The sequence below is a fragment of the Dunckerocampus dactyliophorus genome, chromosome 14 (genome assembly GCF_027744805.1).
Source record: "Dunckerocampus dactyliophorus isolate RoL2022-P2 chromosome 14, RoL_Ddac_1.1, whole genome shotgun sequence".
In the NCBI taxonomy this organism is placed as follows: Eukaryota; Metazoa; Chordata; class Actinopteri; order Syngnathiformes; family Syngnathidae; genus Dunckerocampus; species Dunckerocampus dactyliophorus.
This window is the reverse complement of record NC_072832.1, coordinates 28,263,570-28,282,892: the sequence shown is the minus strand read 5'-3', so window position 1 is coordinate 28,282,892 and position 19,323 is coordinate 28,263,570. Positions and strand designations below refer to the sequence as shown.

At 42.4% G+C, this 19,323-nt stretch overlaps 2 protein-coding genes across 6 annotated transcripts in view; both read left to right on the top strand.

Annotated features, from left to right (window-relative positions):
• The window catches only part of LOC129193657 (cGMP-dependent protein kinase 1), a 150,018-nt gene extending 141,607 nt beyond the window's left edge, over nucleotides 1–8,411 (top strand). For 2 of the 4 annotated variants that reach the window (XM_054798086.1, XM_054798089.1), the window contains 7 exons: nucleotides 2,379–2,468; nucleotides 2,623–2,764; nucleotides 3,166–3,329; nucleotides 3,404–3,526; nucleotides 3,604–3,666; nucleotides 4,956–5,022; nucleotides 5,115–8,410. In XM_054798086.1, coding sequence (XP_054654061.1) covers nucleotides 2,379–2,468; nucleotides 2,623–2,764; nucleotides 3,166–3,329; nucleotides 3,404–3,526; nucleotides 3,604–3,666; nucleotides 4,956–5,022; nucleotides 5,115–5,213 — 748 coding nt within the window. In that variant the 3' untranslated portion in view covers nucleotides 5,214–8,410. Of the gene's footprint in view, nucleotides 1–2,378; nucleotides 2,469–2,622; nucleotides 2,765–3,165; nucleotides 3,330–3,403; nucleotides 3,527–3,603; nucleotides 3,667–4,955; nucleotides 5,023–5,114 lie in introns of all 4 variants that reach the window. The other 2 variants (XM_054798087.1, XM_054798088.1) reach the window with 2 other exon arrangements.
• Nucleotides 8,412–14,648: 6,237 nt separating this feature from the next.
• Nucleotides 14,649–16,078, top strand: LOC129194059 (dickkopf-related protein 1-like). Of its 2 annotated transcripts, none has more exons than XM_054798958.1 (4): nucleotides 14,649–14,972; nucleotides 15,072–15,213; nucleotides 15,312–15,425; nucleotides 15,506–16,078. In XM_054798958.1, exons 1-4 carry the CDS (start codon nucleotides 14,763–14,765, stop codon nucleotides 15,769–15,771), a joined length of 732 nt encoding a protein of 243 aa, XP_054654933.1. In that variant the 5' UTR covers nucleotides 14,649–14,762; the 3' UTR covers nucleotides 15,772–16,078. The 2 variants fall into 2 exon arrangements, with proteins under 2 accessions (XP_054654933.1, XP_054654932.1); XM_054798957.1 differs by having other exon boundaries at nucleotides 15,069–15,213.
• The last annotated feature ends 3,245 nt before the right edge of the window (nucleotides 16,079–19,323 follow it).

The following is a 19,323-nucleotide window of genomic DNA, read 5'->3' as shown; positions in this document are numbered from 1 at the left end:
GGTATAGAGGGGGAGGAGCCACCTGCCGTGGCCCAGCAAGGTGCACTGTATTCGGGCACATGCTCCAAGCAGCCGGTGTGACACCACGGAGGTCTCTGACAAACCTTTGGAACTTTTCAAACGCAGCGGTGCTGGCGTTTGAAAAGTTCAGGATTCTTCTTTCTTGTAGTTTGTCAGCATCAACTGCTTGTACTGTTTCCTGTAATGGCTTATTTTAGGATGGATGGATGGATGGATGGATGGATGGATGGATGGATGGATGGATGGATGGATGGATGGATGGATGGATAGATGGATGGATGGATGGATGGATGGATGCGTGTGTGTGTGTGGGTGTGTGTGTGGAGGGAGGGAGGGAAGGATGACGGATGTATGTATTTATGGATGGATGTATGTATGTATTTATGGATGGATGTATGTATGGAGGGATGGATGGATGTATGTATGGAGGGATGGATGGATGTATGTATGGAGGGATGGATGGATGGATGTATTTAAGGATGTATGTATGGAGGGATGGATGGATGGATGTATTTATGGATGGATGTATGGATGGATGGATGTATTTATGGATGTATGTATGGATGGATGGATGTATTTATGGATGTATGTATGGAGGGATGATAGATGGATGTATTTATGGATGGATGGATGGATGGATGTATTTATGGATGTATGTATGGAGGGATGATAGATGGATGTATTTATGGATGGATGTATGTATGGATGGATGGATGTATTTATGGATGTATGTATGGAGGGATGGATGGATGGATGGATGGATGTATTTATGGATGTATGTATGGAGGGATGGATGGATGGATGGATGTATTTATGGATGTATGTATGGAGGGATGGATGGATGGATGTATTTATGGATGGATGTATGGATGGATGGATGTATTTATGGATGTATGTATGGAGGGATGATAGATGGATGTATTTATGGATGGATGTATGGATGGATGGATGTATTTATGGATGTATGTATGGAGGGATGGATGGATGGATGTATTTATGGATGTATGTATGGAGGGATGATAGATGGATGTATTTATGGATGGATGTATGTATGGATGGATGGATGTATTTATGGATGGATGGATGTATGGAGAGATGGATGGATGTATTTATGGATGGATGTATGTATGGAGGGATGGATGGATGGATGTATTTATGGATGGATGTATGTATGGAGGGATGGATGGATGGATGTATTTATGGATGGATGTATGTATGGATGGATGGATGTATTTATGGATGGATGTATGGAGGGATGGATGGATGGATTTATGGATGGATGTATGGATGGATGGATGTATTTATGGATGGATGTATGTATGGATGGATGGATGTATTTATGGATGGATGTATGGAGGGATGGATGGATGGATGTATTTATGGATGTATGTATAGAGGGATGGATGGATGGATGGATGTATGTATGGAGGGATGGATGGATGGATGTATTTATGGATGTATGTATGGAGGGATGGATGGATGGATGTATTTATGGATGGATGTATGTATGGATGGATGGATGTATTTATGGATGGATGTATGGAGGGATGGATGGATGGATTTATGGATGGATGTACTGTATGTATGGAGGGATGGATGGATGGATGTATGTATGGAGGGATGGATGGATGGATGTATTTATGGATGTATGTATGTATGGAGGGATGGATGGATGTATTTATGGATGGATGTATGTATGGAGGGATGGATGGATGTATTTATGGATGGATGTATGTATGGAGGGATGGATGGATGGATGTATTTATGGATGGATGGATGTATGGAGGGATGGATGGATGGATGTATTTATGGATGGATGTATGTATGGATGGATGGATGTATTTATGGATGGAGGGATGGATGGATGGATTTATGGATGGATGTATGGAGGGATGGATGTATTTATGGATGTATGTATGTATGGATGGATGGATGTATTTATGGATGTATGTATGGAGGGATGGATGTATTTATGGATGGATGTATGTATGGAGGGATGGATGGATGGATGTATTTATGGATGGATGTATGTATGGAGGGATGGATGGATGGATGTATTTATGGATGTATGGAGGGATGATGGAGGGATGGATGGATGTATGTATTTATGGATGGATGTATGTATGGAGGGATGGATGGAGGGATGTATTTATGGATGGATGTATGTATGGAGGGATGGATGATGAATGTATTTATGGATGTATGGAGGGATGATGGAGGGATGGATGGATGGATGTATTTATGGATGGAGTGTTACTGTAGAAATGCAGCAAGAAAAGCTAGCAAACAAGTCTTGCCATGATTCCATCCACACGTCATGTGACCTTTGTGTTCTTCTCATCCCATATTGTTTGCAGACTTTATAGAACGTTCAAGGACAGCAAGTACCTCTACATGTTGATGGAAGCTTGCCTTGGAGGAGAACTGTGGACCATTCTTCGAGACCGGTAAGCTCTAATCCTACTAAATGTACTCCTGTTACACAACCTACTGCAGTATAGTGTAGTACTCGTGTTACAAAGTATACTGCAGTATACTGTAGTACTGGTGTTACACAGTATACTGCATTATGCTGAACCTCCATGTCTAAACCTGCTGCAGAGGCTCCTTTGAGGACTCCACCACCAGGTTTTATACAGGCTGCGTGGTGGAGGCCTTCGCCTACCTGCACTCCAAAGGCATCATCTACAGAGACCTCAAGCCTGAGAACCTGATCCTGGACCACAGAGGCTACGCCAAGCTGGTAAGACCTCATCTAGGGACGTGTCTTTCATAGACGATGGCTCTTCTGCTTCAACCATCACAACTTTCGTGAAAACGAAAAAAAACATGAATTATTTTTCTAAAAACAAGGAGCATGGTTGGTTCGTTACCTTTAATGCTCCCAAATAAGTCTGGGAAACGACAGCTCAGTTTGAAGAGTCTAATGTAGCAGGAAGAATGATTCTCCTTTTACCCAGCAGAGCCCCCCCATGCACAGCACGGGAGCCTTCCTGTTGTATGTTTGTATGTGTGACCTCGTGGTCTTAGCTGGTTGGAGCCGGTGGATACTGATACTGAAACTGATACTGATACTGATGCAAGGCCAAGCAAGTGAGACGATACCTGATCACCTCCAGTAACTACAGCTAACATTTCCATCAGGTGGACTTTGGTTTTGCCAAGAAGATTGGCTTTGGCAAGAAAACCTGGACTTTCTGCGGCACGCCCGAGTATGTGGCGCCGGAGATCATCCTGAACAAAGGCCACGACATCTCAGCCGACTACTGGTCGCTGGGAATCCTCATGTTTGAGCTCCTGACTGGCAGGTACCCACACCGTCCTTGTCGTGGACACACGAGTCCGCCTTTCTGCCATGCTAACATCTCCCGTTCTCCCTCAGCCCACCCTTCTCTGGCCCTGATCCAATGAAAACCTACAACATCATCCTGAGGGGCATCGACATGATCGAATTCCCAAAGAAAATTACCAAAAATGCTGCCAACCTCATCAAAAAGCTATGCAGGTGATTGGTCATTGCTCTGACGTCTAACTCGCTACTAACTCACTCAAACTAACTCACTAGACGCTTTGTGGTTGCAGGGATAATCCTTCTGAACGACTGGGAAACTTGAAAAATGGTGTCAAAGACATCCAAAAGCACAAGTAAGCTTCAGTAGAAGAAGAATGAGGACGCTCGACGGAAGCGAAAACACACTCAAGTCTTTATAAGGACAGCCGCTTCACAGCCCATCGAAAATAACAAGACAAATACTACTAAAAAAATACTACTATATTGACAACTTCCGCAAAAGTGACAAAAAATAATAAAAAAATTACTTTTTTAGCTGAAAGAACTTACATCATTTTGACACATTTTGGAAAAAATCTACAAGGAAAAATAAGAAGAAAAAAATACTGTAGTTAAAAAAATACAATAATGCAATCTTAATAACAATAAATAATTGAAATAAAAAATAGTTGGAAAAAAACAACCTTTGGATGGAAAAATGAAATAAAAAAGTATATACACTTAGAATTAAAAAAAAATGTAAGAATTTTGACAACTTTGGGATGACTTAAATGCAAAAAATTAAGAAAAAAAAAACATTTCTGAAAAAAATTTTGGAAAATTTGAGAAGACGTTTTGACAACTTTGGGGAAAATTAAAAAAGGAAAAATACCAAAAAAAAAAAACAAACAAAAAAGTTATATCGAACATAATATACACTTGTGGAAAAAAAGGAACACTCACTTGACACTCAGTCAAAAGTGCCATGCTGTTATTCAAAGTGTCCACTTAGGAAGCAACACGGATTGACAATCTTTTCACAATCTGTTGAGCAAATGGGACAGACAACAGGTGGGGTGTTTTTCCACTGCAAACCCAGACCTGCATGGGTTAATACCTTCCATTTCCTTTGACCATTTTTGTGTGATTTTGTTGCCAGCACATTCAACTACGTAAACACAAACGTATTTCATAAGAATGTTTCATTCATTCAGATCTAGGATGTGATATTTTAGTGTTCCCTTTATTTTTTGGAGCAGTGTATAATACACAATACATGTAAAAATACAAATGAACTTAGTTTTTCCAAAAAAAAGAATTACATCATTTTGAAACCTTTGTGGAGAAAAGACACAAAGAAACAATTGATTGATTTGAAAATGGACACATGGAAGGACTTACAATAAAGACAAAAATGAATATGGTTTTTCAAAAATGAAAAAAATGCTTCCAAATAACTTTGGGGGGGAAAAACTTAAGAAAAATACAAAATAATGAAACCAAAAATTGTAACAAGACATTTGGACTATTTTGGGGAAAATAAAGAAATGTAACACTTGCATCATTTTGACAACAAAAAGAAGTCAATAAAAATAAGACGTGATGAAAGAAATGAAATGAAATGAAATGATTTTGACAAAGTTGTGGTCTTTTTCCCACGAAGGTGGTTTGAGGGCTTTAACTGGGAGGGCTTGAAGAAGGGGACGTTGACACCTCCTATTATCCCCAACGTAAGACACTGACGTCCCTCACGTGCATCTGACGCTCACGTACGCCACGTTACGTTCTTGACTCTTCTTGTTCTTCTGATGAATATTTGCAGGTCACGTCAGCGGTTGACACGAGTAACTTTGACAGCTTCCCAGAGGACAACGAGGACCCGCCCCCCGACGACAACTCCGGTTGGGACGTCGACTTCTGAACAAGACACTCTTGTTTGTTGGAAGCAAACACGGAGGTTTAGAAGGAGGAGGGATGGCACGCCCTGTTGGGGCTCACCGATAAATGCCTTTATTTCACTGTGGCTCCTCCCCCCACCCCTGGATCAAGCATTTCTAGCGGGACAGCTGTAGCACATGTTCAAGTGTTGTCTTACACTCGGCTCAAAGGCGGAGAACGTGCAGGGATCCACACACACACACACACACACACACACACACACACACACACACACACACACTGAGAAAGATGAGTGATGACGGAGCCAAACTCCCCATGCGAATGTTTCTTCTTCTTCATGTGTTTTTTATGTTTTGGAGTGAAAATATGAACGTTGGTGTCCTTATCATCCACTGGCTTTCTACCAAGTGCTCTCGACTAACCTGAATGTCGCCTCGTACGTTTTCCACAGGCTCAGATAGTTAGCATTTTACAATAAAAGCACAAACCAAGTGCCCTGTTTGACGACTAACACACACGTGCGGATGGACAAGATGCACTTCACACCGTCTTTAAGATCATTATTATTATTTTGGATGAATTGATAGCAAAAGTGCACTTTTTTGGAATTGTGCCCATCATCTGCAATCCTTATGTGAGATGCGCACACTTTCTCTTTTCTGTGCCTTCTAAAGATATAAAAACAGGTAAAAAGAGGCAGCTAATGAATGCAGGTAATGGGACGCGCCTATGAAAACACTTCCAAAAAGCTCCAACAAGGTTTAGTGGTTTTCTATGCATGCTAACAGCTACATTCATGATAACATGTCATACTTGTAGTATTTTGGGAACTTCCTTCCTGGATGCATTGATTTCACATAGCAACATAGAAAGGAACGCTACACCTAGCATCAAAAACACCAACACAGCTCCAATATGTAGCATTACCTTTGGCTAATGTGTGGTGAAGCTACTTTCTAAACCAGCTAGTAGCTAGCCGCTGTGGTGTGGTGAGGTGTCACTACGCCAGTAAGGTAGTTCTTGGGTGTAACAATGTTAATAACAATAATAATAACAATGTGCTTCATATGCATCACATTATGGAAATGGAGCCTTGTTGGTGCTTTTTGGAGGTTTTTTTCAGGTGTGTCCCATTACGTGCATTCTTTTTACCTGGTTTTCTATCTTTAGAAGGCACAGAAAAGAGAAAGATGTTTGTTCATGTCTCACATAAGGACGATGGATGATGGGCAACATTCCAAAAAAGTTCTTTTCTTTTAAGGGTGCGATCACACTTGTCATGTTTGCTTCGGTTAAAAGGAACTTTGCTGCAGTTTGAATCATCCAAACCCTGCTGTGCTCCAAGTAAGACCGCTTGGGTCTTGGTCCGCATGCGAGGGTCGTGGACGCTCCAAACGGGCCAAACACACGGGGCGGTGCAAAAATGGCAGCAAAAAGCAAGCAGAGATGACAAATACACTCCTCATCAAAATCTTAAGAGCAGTTGAAACAGTGCAAGAATGTACATTTTGCACTGTTGGATCTTACGGAGGTTCTTATTCAAGTTTCAAAATGCAAAAAGGAGAAGTGGGAGTGAAGCAAAAAAGCAATTTATCGCAAAGAAGCATTCAAGTGAAATAGGCTTATCATCAGCTGGTCAGAACGTTTAAAAAGTCGATATCAAAAAAAAGAAGCAGAAAGTTATCGGTATCGTTTTGAAAAAGGATCTCTTGTCCAAAGCACGAGTGTGAACGCAGCCCAGCATTAATAACGGCACATCAGAATGCCTTCAACACATCACCTGGATGCCTCTTCCTAGCCCTCCGCCGTCATGGCGCCGTGTCGTTGTCTATGGTGCTCTTATTCATTCATCACCACACTAAAGACACTGATTTCTTTTCTCTCGCTTATTAAAAAAATACATATTTAGCTGTACTTTTTATTATTTTTTGGCCGTTCAGTGTTGATTTTAAAAGTGCAAATGCAAGAAAAAGACTTTTGGGAGCACCGACGAGCGCCATTATCCCTCATCTTCAGGACTAACAATCAGAATCAGTGGAAGTGCCTTAAATCAATGGCATAGAAAAAAGAACAAGGATTGGCACAAGGCCTTTCTGATGCTGCATGAACACACACACACACACACTTCACACACTTCACAGCACCATGTGTCCTCTCAGATGGCTGCATCGTTACGTCAGGAATCCACAGCAAAGACGCCCGCAGGCCGTGCGACTGCAATGACGTGCTTTAACACGTTTAACAAACAACACGTCACATCCAAAATAAAGCGAGAATGATTTGCAGTTGTGTCAGCTGCTTGCTTTGGTTTGAACATTTGAGGTCATGAATAGCACACGTCATCCAGTCCCATCCATGTTGATGAAGAAATCGAAAATGACAGCTTCCTGTAGGCACGACTATTGTTCTTTTTTATTGAATTAACTTTATGAAGGCAAGCTTTGTTTCAGTACAACACTCACTTAAATCAAGGAGCATCTCTTTTCATTTCATACACGATAACACAACCACAGCTTGTTTTATTTATTATTGGTCCTTTTCAATCATTTGAATAATAAAATACTAGCAAGAAAATGCTCACTGTTGAATTATGTTGTGTTTTATTTTGATGCAGGTTTACCTAAAACAACTGGTTTATGTCTTGTTTGAGCCAACTTCTCTGCCAATATTTTTGCCTGCTGTTGTGCTGTTTTTGTTGCAGTAATTCGTTTTTGCCAAGTGCCACATGTATCTTTTTTGGAATTATCCAGTAAAACGGGAAAAAACAACTATAACGTGTTTGTAGTTATTTTACATTGTGATGAATATCATTAGAAGATTGGGATGTGTGGAATGACTTATTTAGGACAACACTGCCACAAACAGTCAACATGTGCATGCATCGTTTTTTTAGGGGTTTCTTTAAATGTATTTTTTATTTTTGCAGCAATGGTCATTGTATTGTGTTGAGTAGCTTGTTTTTGTGGCACTGTTTGGTGCGGAAAAATAAGGAAAACAAGAAAAAGTATTCAAATGTGTATTTCCGAGAGTGACCACATGAGGGCGCTGCAGGCAAAGCGACACAAACTAACAACCAGCTAACATCAGGCATCTTTAGCATATTCACCCCTAAATTAAATGTTTGTCACTTAATGATACGTATATATTATTCATAACTTTTTAAGGCGTCATTTACATGAAACGGTGTGTTTTATTCGAGTAAGTGACAAGTGTTTATTTAGACAAGTGTTTATTTAACAACATGGCGCCTCGAAGGGCTTCGCTATGGCATGTAGATGTTTTTAAAACTCCATTTCAAAAGCTACACAGCCATTAAAACCCTCAAAAGTACCTTAAGTCACGGGTTGGAATCTTATTCCAAGCCATATTTTATTGGACACCTTTACGAGGACGACCAGCAGATGTCGTCAAAGAGCCAAAATGGCGTCATGTTCACGTTATTGTTGGCGCACGTAGAAAGAACATGCAGGCTTTGAATGGCGATAAGTGCCTTCCTCGGGTTGATGTTGACCGGGTAAACAACCTTGCTGGCAAATTTCCTGTCAAATACACACTTTACGGGGGGAGCTTTAAGGAGTAGCTCGGCTCAGGTTCGGTGCCCCCCCTCAGGTTGCTCTTTCATCTCCAAAGTGCCAGTCAAGCCTCAATGGCTTCACCGCGGAAGTCTATTAATTCAGTAAACTTTTCACAGCCCGTAATGGTCTTCTTGCATATCCTACACATTGATGTCCGCCCCTGGTGTTTGCAAACACACTCTTCTTCTTTAAAGGGGGGGAGGAGATAATTGCGCCCCCTTTTGCAAACAGAGAGATCAATTGAAGAGTTAATGGACGCAAGTCACATCAGTCACACTTGAAGGGCAAACATTAGCATTTCTAATGAAACGTCTTCAGTCATTACTAATTATCTGCTATTGTTCGGCTGTTTTCAACTAGTAGCGTTTTTAAACATAAATATGCCAAATCCATGCATTGTAGCATTTGCATTTGTAGAGTTTCTTTACATTTGACTGCTGTGTTATTTTACAAAGACCGCAAGGAATAACAATCCAAACTGTTCCTGTCCAGGGTTGCATACAGAAGGAAATCAAAGGATACTCTCTCTCTCTCTCTCTCTCTCTCTCTCTCTTTCTCTGTCTCTCTCTCTCTCTCTCTTTCTCTGTCTCTCTCTCTCTCTTTCTCTATCTATCTATCTATCTATCTATCTATCTATCTATCTATCTATATATATATATATATATATACACTGCTCAAAAAAATTAAAGGAACACTTGGAAAACACATCAGATCTAAACTGGGGGAAAAATGATGTTGAATATGTTTCCTGATAATAAGTGGGTGATGTATTAGTAACAAAATGATGCCACATCATTTGATAGAAATGAAAATGATCACCCTATAGAGGGGGGAAATCAAAGACACCCCAAAAATGAAAGTGAAAAAATGATGCAACACACTGGTCCATTTAGCTAAAATGTCATTGTAGCAACTCAAAATGATTCTCAGTAGTTTGTGTGGCCCCCACGTGCTTGTACGCATGCCTGACAACGTGGGGGCATGCTCCTAATGAGACTACGGATGGTGTTCTGGGGGATCTCCTCCCAGATCTGGACCAGGGCATCAATGAGCTCCTGGACAGTCTGAGGAGCAACCTGGCGGCGCCGGATGGACCTAAACATAATGTCCCAGAGGTGTTCTATTGGGTTTAGGTCAGGTGAACGTGGGGGCCAGTCAATGGTATCAATTCCTTCATCCTCCAGGAACTACCTGCATACACTAGCCACATGAGGTCGGGCATTGTCGTGGACCAGGAGGAACCCAGGTCCCACTGCACCAGCGTAGGTTCTGACAATGGGTCCAAGGATTTCATCCCGATACCTAATAGCAGTCAGGGTGCCGTTATCTAACCTGTAGAGGTCTGTGCGTCCTTCCAGGGATATGCCTCCCCAGACCATCACTGACCCACCACCAAAGCGGTCATGCTGAATGATGTTCAGGCAGCATAACGTTCTCCACGGCATCTCCAGACCCTTTCACGTCTGTTGCATGTGCTCATGTTGAACTTGCTCTCATCAGTGAAGAGCACAGGGCACCAGTGGTGTAGTTGCCAATTCTGGTGGTCTATGGCAAATGCCAATGGAGCTCTACGGTGCTGGGCAGTGAGCACAGGGCCCACTACAGGACGTCGGGCCCTCAGGCCACCCTCATGGAGCCTGTTTCTGATTGTTTGGTCAGAAACATTCACACCAGTGGCCTGCTGGAGGTCATTTTGTAGGGCTCTGGCAGTGCTCATCCTGTTCCTCCTTGCACAAAGGAGCAGATACCGATCCTGCTGAGGGTTGAAGGACCTTCTACAGCCCTGTCCAGCTCTCCTGGAGTAACTACCTGTCTCCTGGAATCTCCTCCATGCGTCCAGGTACCGCAGTGATGCCCTGGTCCAGATCTGGGAGGAGATCCCCCAGGACACCATCCGTAGTCTCATTAGGAGCATGCCCCCACGTTGTCAGGCATGCGTACAAGCACGTGGGGGCCACACAAACTACTGAGAATCATTTTGAGTTGCTACAATGCCATTTTAGCAAAATGGACTAGTGTGCTGCATCATTTTTTCACTTTCATTTTTATATATATTTATGACAAAAAAGTAATACATTTAAGAGATAAAAAGTCATAAATTCCTGAGAATAAATTTGTAAATTTATGAGAAAAAACATTTGTAATATTACCGCATTTCCTTGCTGTCTGTTACGACAGAGTATGTGAGTAAGTAATCTGAGATTTTGAGAATAATTTCATTAATGTATGAGAATAAAGTTGTACATTGATGAGAAAAAAACTGTCAACTTTAAGTTCCAGGCATTGCCTGAGACAGCTATGAAAAAGGGGGACTTATGTGACCTTTGGCCTTGGGCATGTGGAGGGGATGTGGATTGAAGGTGATGTAGTGTCAGGTATTCACACTGTCATCATCTCTTGACGCCAAAGGCAAAAAAGCTTTCTCTCTTTGAAGGCGGTGGGATTGCTGAGCTGCATAAGCAAGGCTTCTCTCTCGCTGGGCACCATTGCTGCTGAGCTTGGACGCAGTAAGACAGTAATGGAGCTTCAGGTTGTGCAGGGGTGTTAAACGGCTGATGACTATGTGGTGATGTTGCAGGGGGCATCTCTCATGACTGGGGGGCCTGGTCTGTGTGGTAAAGACTGGCTTTTTCAACAGGACAACGCTGCACTTCACAAAGAGGAATAAGCTCACTCTTTTGGACCATCCTGCGTGTTCCCCTCATCTACTGTACATCCAATGGAGAACATTTGGGGATGGATTTACAAAAATGGACATGAGTTCCAGACAGTGAAGCCATCTTCTTCACCTCATGAACAAGACTGGCACAGCTGCTCATTACTCACTCCTTTTTTATACATTTTAGTTCTATTTTAGGGTGGTGGGGGGTTTGGGTTGTAGCCTTAAAAAGTTTTGATCATCTGATGAACAGCCTATTTCACTTCAGTGCTTCTTTGCAATAAATTGCTTTTTTGTCTCCCTCCCATTTCTTCTTTTTGCATTTTGAAGCTCTACTTAGAACCTCCAACTAAAAAAAAAATGTGTTCAGGAAAAAGTAGACTTTTGAGAAAGAATCCCGTCCCCTTGTGTCGGTCATATCTAACATTAACTTCATTTTCTATCTATCTATCTATCTATCTATCTATCTATCTATCTATCTATCTGTCTATCTGTCTATCTATCTATCTATCTATCTATCTATCTATCTATCTATCTATCTATCTATCTATCTATCTATCTGTCTATCTATCTGTCTATCTGTCTATCTGTCTATCTATCTATCTATCTATCTATCTATCTATCTATCTATCTATCTATCTATCTATCTATCTATCTATCTATCTATCTGTCTATCTGTCTATCTATCTATCTATCTATCTATCTATCTGTCTATCTGTCTATCTGTCTATCTGTCTATCTATCTATCTATCTATCTATCTATCTATCTATCTATCTATCTATCTATCTGTCTATCTATCTATCTATCTATCTGTCTATCTATCTATCTATCTATCTATCTATCTGTCTATCTGTCTATCTATCTATCTATCTATCTGTCTATCTGTCTATCTGTCTATCTGTCTATCTGTCTATCTGTCTATCTATCTATCTATCTGTCTATCTGTCTATCTGTCTATCTATCTATCTATCTATCTATCTATCTATCTGTCTATCTGTCTATCTGTCTATCTATCTATCTATCTATCTATCTATCTATCTGTCTATCTGTCTATCTGTCTATCTGTCTATCTGTCTATCTGTCTATCTATCTATCTATCTATCTGTCTATCTATCTATCTATCTATCTATCTATCTATCTATCTATCTGTCTATCTGTCTATCTGTCTATCTATCTATCTATCTATCTATCTATCTATCTATCTATCTATCTGTCTATCTATCTATCTATCTATCTATCTATCTATCTATCTATCTATCTATCTATCTATCTGTCTATCTATCTATCTATCTATCTATCTATCTATCTATCTATCTATCTATCTATCTATCTGTCTATCTATCTATCTATCTATCTATCTATCTATCTATCTATCTACAGTCATGTGAAAAGATTAGGACACCCCATGGAAGCCTGTGTGTTTTCTACCATATTTGGTCATATGGATATTTAATATCAATTTTAACAATCTTGAGAGATTCAAGTAATAGAACTAAAAAAATAAAACTGAAAAAAGATTTTTTTATAACTTTCTGTAAATTGTAATTTTAAATAAATGCAATTTCTGATGAGGAATAAATTAGGACACCCCCCCATAAAATGGCTAAAATCACACACAGGCGTATCACACCAGGTGCACATGATGAGAACATCATTACCAGTGTTTTGAAGGATGCTTGCCTTATTTAAACCTCACATTTAGTTTGGTGTGCCCCTGACTGTTGACGTGAGAGAAAACACCACGGTGAGATCAAAGGAGCTGTCTGAGACCTTCAGAAAGAAGATTGTAGACGTTTATGAATCTGGTAAGGGATTTAAAAAGATTTCAAAAGAATATAAAATCAGCCATTCCACTACGTGGAGGACATTGAAAACAGCTGCCAACATGCCCAGGTCTGGCCGTCCAAGCAAGGTCACCCCGAGAGCAGACTGCAAGATGCTAAAAGAATTCTCCAAAAACCCTAAAATGTCATCACGGGACCTACAGCAGACTCTTGCTACTGTTGATGTGAAAGTGCACGCCTCTACAATCAGAAAGAGACTTCACAAGTTTAACCTTCATGGGAGGTGTGCAAGGAGGAAACCTTTGCTCTCCCAGAAGAACATGAAGGCCAGACTGACGTTTGAATGTAGACAAAGACCAGGACTTCTGGAATAATGTTCTTTGGACAGATGAATCTAAATTGAATTATTTGGACACCAGAACAGAGGACATGTTTGGCGTAAACCCAATACAGCATTCCAGGAAAAGAACCTCATACCAACTGTGCAGCATGGAGGTGGAAGTCATGGTTTGGGGATGCTTTGCTGCAGCAGGACCTGGCCAGCACACCATCATAGAATCCACCATGAATTCTATGGTGTATCAGAGGGTGCTTGAGGAACATGTGAGATCATCTGTGAAAAAATGAAAGCTAAAGCCAAACTGGACCCTGCAACATGACAATGACCCAAAACATCCCAGTAAATCCACCAAGGACTGGCTGAGAAGGAAGAAATGGAGAGTCCTGGAATGGCCGAGTCAAAGCCCAGATCTTAATCCCATTGAGATGCTGTGGGGTGACTTGAAACGGGCTGTACATGCAAGAAACCCCTCAAACATCTCACAGCTGAACGTATTCTGCCTTGAGGAGTGGGGCAAACTTTCTTCAGACCGATGTCAAAGACTGGTAGATGCCTACAAAATGTGTCTCACTGAAGTTATTTCAGCCAAAGGGGGTAACACGAGCTATTAGGTGGTAGGGTGTCAGTTAGAATATGCATTTTTGTTCTTTTCCAGAGATAAAGAAAAACAAGATCAGACACTGATATGTGAACATTTCTTAATAAAGAACTGAATATCTAATGGGGTGTGCTATTTTTTTCACATGACTGTATCTGTGGTATGTACTGTAAAAGATGAACTTCGTGGTGTTTTGGCAGCTGGTTAGATGTGCCAGTAATAAAAGTCAAAGGAAAGGGAAAGAGTGCCAATGCAATGTCCAAAGGTGGACTTTGGTAAGAAGAGACATGATGTTTGAATAGATGAGGTGGTTTGGTTCTTTTAGAGTGATGCTGCCCCCCACCTTACAGGTTATCATTCCGCAAACACGGAGAAGAAATGAGCATTTTCTCTACTTTGAAATTCCAGCCCTTCTCCTTTGTTGTGCTTCGCGAGGGGGCGGGAAGACAAACAGGTCCCGCGTATAAAGCCATCATCCCGCCACTGCAGGGCGAGAGGACGCTTCCAACGCCTCCAAGTATCCCGCCTCCACACGCTCTCCTGGGAAGCTTTTGGAATTCCATTTGGACTTTTCTTTAGGGCCGTGAAGAAGGCAGAAGGACCTGCAGGCGATCATGCAGCTTGGGTGTGGTGCGCACGGCTTCCTGCCTCTGTGGCTCCCGCTGCTTGGATACGTTGTGGACGTTTACGCGGGGCCGATTTTGCTCAACTCCAACGCCATTAAGAACCTACCCGGAGGTAAAAGCTTCGACGCGGTCAGCCCGAGTCCACGCACGTCTCCCCCCGGCAGCGTGGGGCACAAAGCACCCGTGGACACTTTGCAGGTACGCTCATTTTCTCATTTTTCATCTGTGCGTAAAAGTCCGCGCGTAACGACCGCTTGGCTTCAATTGAGCGGGTGTTTTTTTTGGTGTCTTTAGCAGTCAGGAGTTTGCGCGGACGATGAGGACTGCGGGGGGGATGAATTCTGCAACGACGTCCGGAGTGTTTGTCTGCCCTGCCGCAAGAACCGGAAGCGGTGCGCACGGGATTCCATGTGTTGCGCGGGAAGTCGCTGCAGCAACGGTGAGGAAAAGCGTCCCGATTGTAACCCTTTTATCTGTTTTGCTTTGTAAGAGCTGTGGCATGCTCACGCACCACCTTGTGTCCCCCCAACCCCCCAGGTGTTTGTCAGACTAATGACATTGATGGTGATGCTGGGTGGCACATACACAACAACACCATGGAGCACCACGCCAGAAGACCACTCGTCTCACAGGACACCCATTCTGTCAAAGGTGACTTTGCTGCATCTATTTTCCCGCCTTTAGTCTTTGGAAGTGGCGGCGCTCTAACATCTTCTCTGTTTGGATCAAAGGTCAAGAAGGAGACACGTGTCTGCGCTCGGCCGACTGCTCCGAGGGTCTGTGTTGCGCCAGGCACTTCTGGTCCCGCATCTGCAAGCCGGTGCTGACCGAGGGCCAGGTGTGCACGCGCCACCGCAGGAAGGGCACCCACGGCCTGGAGCTCTTCCAACGGTGTGACTGCGGCGACGGCCTGGCCTGCAGGCCCGAGAAAGCCGAGCGAGACCATGGCGTCAGCAGGACGTCGTCCCGCAACCTGCACACCTGTCAGAGACGCTGACCAAGGCGCGGCGGCGACACAAACAAATGGGTCACAGACACTGACGCGCACATATGCCAACACCCGAGACTTCCTTTCCTGCCCATGCTGCTGACAGCCGAGACAGCGCCAGGAAGTGCGCTTCCTTGGGGAAAGTGATACGCCCACAGATGGACTGATACGGACAGGAGGAAGTGGCTGGATCGATTTTGGCAGAGATGTTTTTGTTTCTGTTTTTATGGAACTGGAGTTATTGCAGTAAATTACTGTACTGTAAATAGGACTGGTGGGGGGGTGGCACTTCATTGACCTATTGAGTTACGTCAACACCAGGAGTATAAAGACATGGTGCTGCATGCAGTGTAAATGTGTTTGATAAGAAAATGTTCTATAGAGAAAATGTGAATATATTTCTTTTATTAAACGCTCCTCTACTCATAACCTCGCCTTTTCCTCACCCTCGTTTTACAAGGACTGCAGCACTCATAATTAGGCACTGCTGCTCCTTTCGGCAAAGCCACATGCAGCCATTTGAACAATTACTGGCGTTGTTGTTTAACACGTCGCACCATTTCTCCCAAATCAGCGCTTCGCGGATGGTTGAAATATTTTGGCCTCGCACACCGCACTCATTACCCACAAGTGACACGTGCACACACAAAAATGCATCACTGGAGCACGAAGGATACTTCACTTTAAACACAAGACAGAGTGATGACATATCAAACGTCTTGCTAGTTTGTAATTACTCCCTCACCTTCAACTGTCGTGCATTAAAAAAAAAAGCGATGTGGTCTCTCCAGCTTCCCAGCAGTCTGCTTGCCGTGAAGTGGACGTGTGCTCTAATGTGAAGGCACCCAAACACACCTCTGAGCCTGTAATTACAGCTGTTTGGATTAGAAGTCAATGACTGTCATGTACTGAACGTATCTTCCACTGGATAAGTCAGCTCACATGAGACAAACATGCAGAGACCCACTCCGCTGAAACATTGTGCTGAGTAATTAGGAGTAATGGGAGCATTGTCAGCACTACAATAGACCACGCAGCCTCAGCCAAGTCATGTTTGTGGGGGTCCTGGAATCCATGTGTGTGGTGTGTGAGTGTGTCATCATTACACAAACCTCAGACTAAACCACAAGCATGGAGCCAAAAGCCAACAAAAAACAGCGTGTTTTACGCTGTGTGCGCGCGCGTGCGTGTGAGCTAGCTACATGGAGAATCAACAACAGCACAATCTCTGTGATGACATGTTTTATAAATACCTTGCCTAGCCAGAAGGACGTCAGAGGGGACAGCAGCCCCCCTCCCACCAACAATAGGTGCCATACCACAGGCATGACTCGTCATCATGACTCACACGTTCAAGAATCACTCCTGTTTTCGTCAACTGTGACGATAAAAAACATATTTATTTGACGAAGCTTTTTGTCCTGACGAAAACGAAGCCGGTAACCAACTAAACATGGCTCCTGGATGACTAAAACAGGACGAGTCATGAGTGTGTTTTCGCCATCATATAATGTTGCCACAAGGGTATGTCAGTGAAGTTGGGACACAAGCAAGATGCAAAATAATACACAAAATCACACATGAGCATATGGGTAATGTGTTGTATAATTCATGCATGCAATCCTTCCTCCCACCAGTTATAGATGACAAACTTCACTTTGCATAACAAAAAACAAACAACAGAAACACTCAAAATAATCCACAAAGTCAAAACCTGGGCCTGCACATGAGCACATGTGCTTGTGCAGCAGACTGTAGTTGTGTCATATGCTTCATGCAAGCCAGTTATTAATGATAACCGCCACTTTGCAAAATAAACATAACCAAAAAGAAAGTCAACGCTCAACCTCATGTGCCAACATATTTTCTTGGGCAACGTACTTTAGACATGCCATGTGATTCATGCAATCCTCCCTCCCACCAGTTCTTAATGGTAACCACTATGTTGCATGATAAAACTACCCAAAAAGACAGAAAATAATACACAAAATCAAAAATAAGCTTGTGCAGCAGACTGTAGATGTGTCGTATGATTTATGCAATCCTTCCTCCCACCAGTTATTAATGATAACTGCCATTTTGCAAGATAAACATAACCAAAAGGATCAAGTCACAAGTCAAGTAACTTGATTTAACTAACATTCAGCACTCTGGAAAAATGGGCATGTCAGGAAAAGTGGGAAGTTTTGTGCTTTAGAAAATAGCACGGATGTCCTGACTTAGTTGAATGAGTTGATGTTGGAATGAGGTGAATGGGTTGAGAAATGTAGAAGTAGTAGCATTCCTGATGAGGCAATTCGTTTTCTAGAACAGTTGGAGTTTTGGGAAGAATTTTAATTTTTTAAATGTGAAAAATAGGCAGCCTTAATGTCTGGCTTGTGCTGAACAATTTGATGTTGGAATTCTTAGAATTGGTTGAAAAATGTTGAAGTAGTTAGCGTAATTAAGATCAAAGAAAATTAAGATCAAAGGCAATTAAGATCAAAGGAGAAGTGGGAAGGTTGGGAAACGTTGGAATTTGTGGAATATTTAAAATTGTTAGTTTGTGTGGAACGCTTTCATGGTGGAACGGCTTGAATTGGTTGAGAAACGTGTGAACTGAATGGTGGATGTTTGAAAAATGGCCCATTCATTTTCAAGGGGAAACATTTGGTGGAATTTTGGGACTTTTGGAAAATCTGGGAATTGTTTTTGAAAAATGTGAATAGATAGCAAATTATTCCCGAATGAGCCCCATGATTCGATTTAATGCTCGAAATGTTTAAATCGGTTGAAAAATGAAGGAGGAGTTACAAGACAAAAAATGGCAGAATAATAATAAACTGATGAAAAACGGGTCAGGGTCCCTGTCCGTCATAGTGTACGGCCATATATTAATATCATTATTAATATAATATATTGATATATTAATATCAGTATTAATATATTGGCAGTGAGGCCTAAGCAGTCGTGAACGACGCCTACTTTGTGCTCTTTTGGACTCCATCTTGCAAAGGGCACTGCCATCAACAGTAGCCGCTTGTCTCTCAGCATTCACACAAGCATCCCACATAAAGCCCGTCAGCCGCACGTAATTGTGCGTTTTATTTGCTGAAGATGATGAAGACCTGTCTGGATGGCGCGCTGTATTCATAAAATCTACAAGGCTCTTGTTTACGCTGCATCATGAAAAGTTTGCATGAATGCTCCTTCTCCTCCTCCTGCTCAAGTGCGTGGAATATCTGACATTATTACTCCCAAGAGTCCTGACAGACGTCCTCAAAGCTGACAAGCCCACCAGCTAGCATCTCGGCCCAGCACAGACACAGAGGGGATGTGTGTTTTTCCGTCAGATGAAAGGAGGATGGTAGAAGGAGTGTTGGAGATCCAAAGGCAGCTCTTGTGTAAACAAACATTTAACGAGGAGGTGTCAAACGCTGGCAGTGACATCAATGGCTTTGCAGAGGCCAGAGCACAATGCTGGCTATTCATCTTTGTGAGGGGACAATCTACCTGATTGAGCAACGCTGCCATGATCAGACGCAGGACGGCCCCTCCCGCAAAGTGAGATGTGTGCTCGGT

Coding starts and splice junctions, on each gene's coding strand:
- LOC129194059 (XM_054798957.1), top strand. CDS start 14,763: ATGCAGCTTGGGTGTGGTGCGCACGGCTTCCTGCCTCTGTGGCTCCCG. Junction 15,214..15,311: donor GGGAAGTCGCTGCAGCAACG/GTGAGGAAAAGC, acceptor CCAACCCCCCAG/GTGTTTGTCAGACTAATGAC. Junction 15,426..15,505: donor GGACACCCATTCTGTCAAAG/GTGACTTTGCTG, acceptor TTTGGATCAAAG/GTCAAGAAGGAGACACGTGT.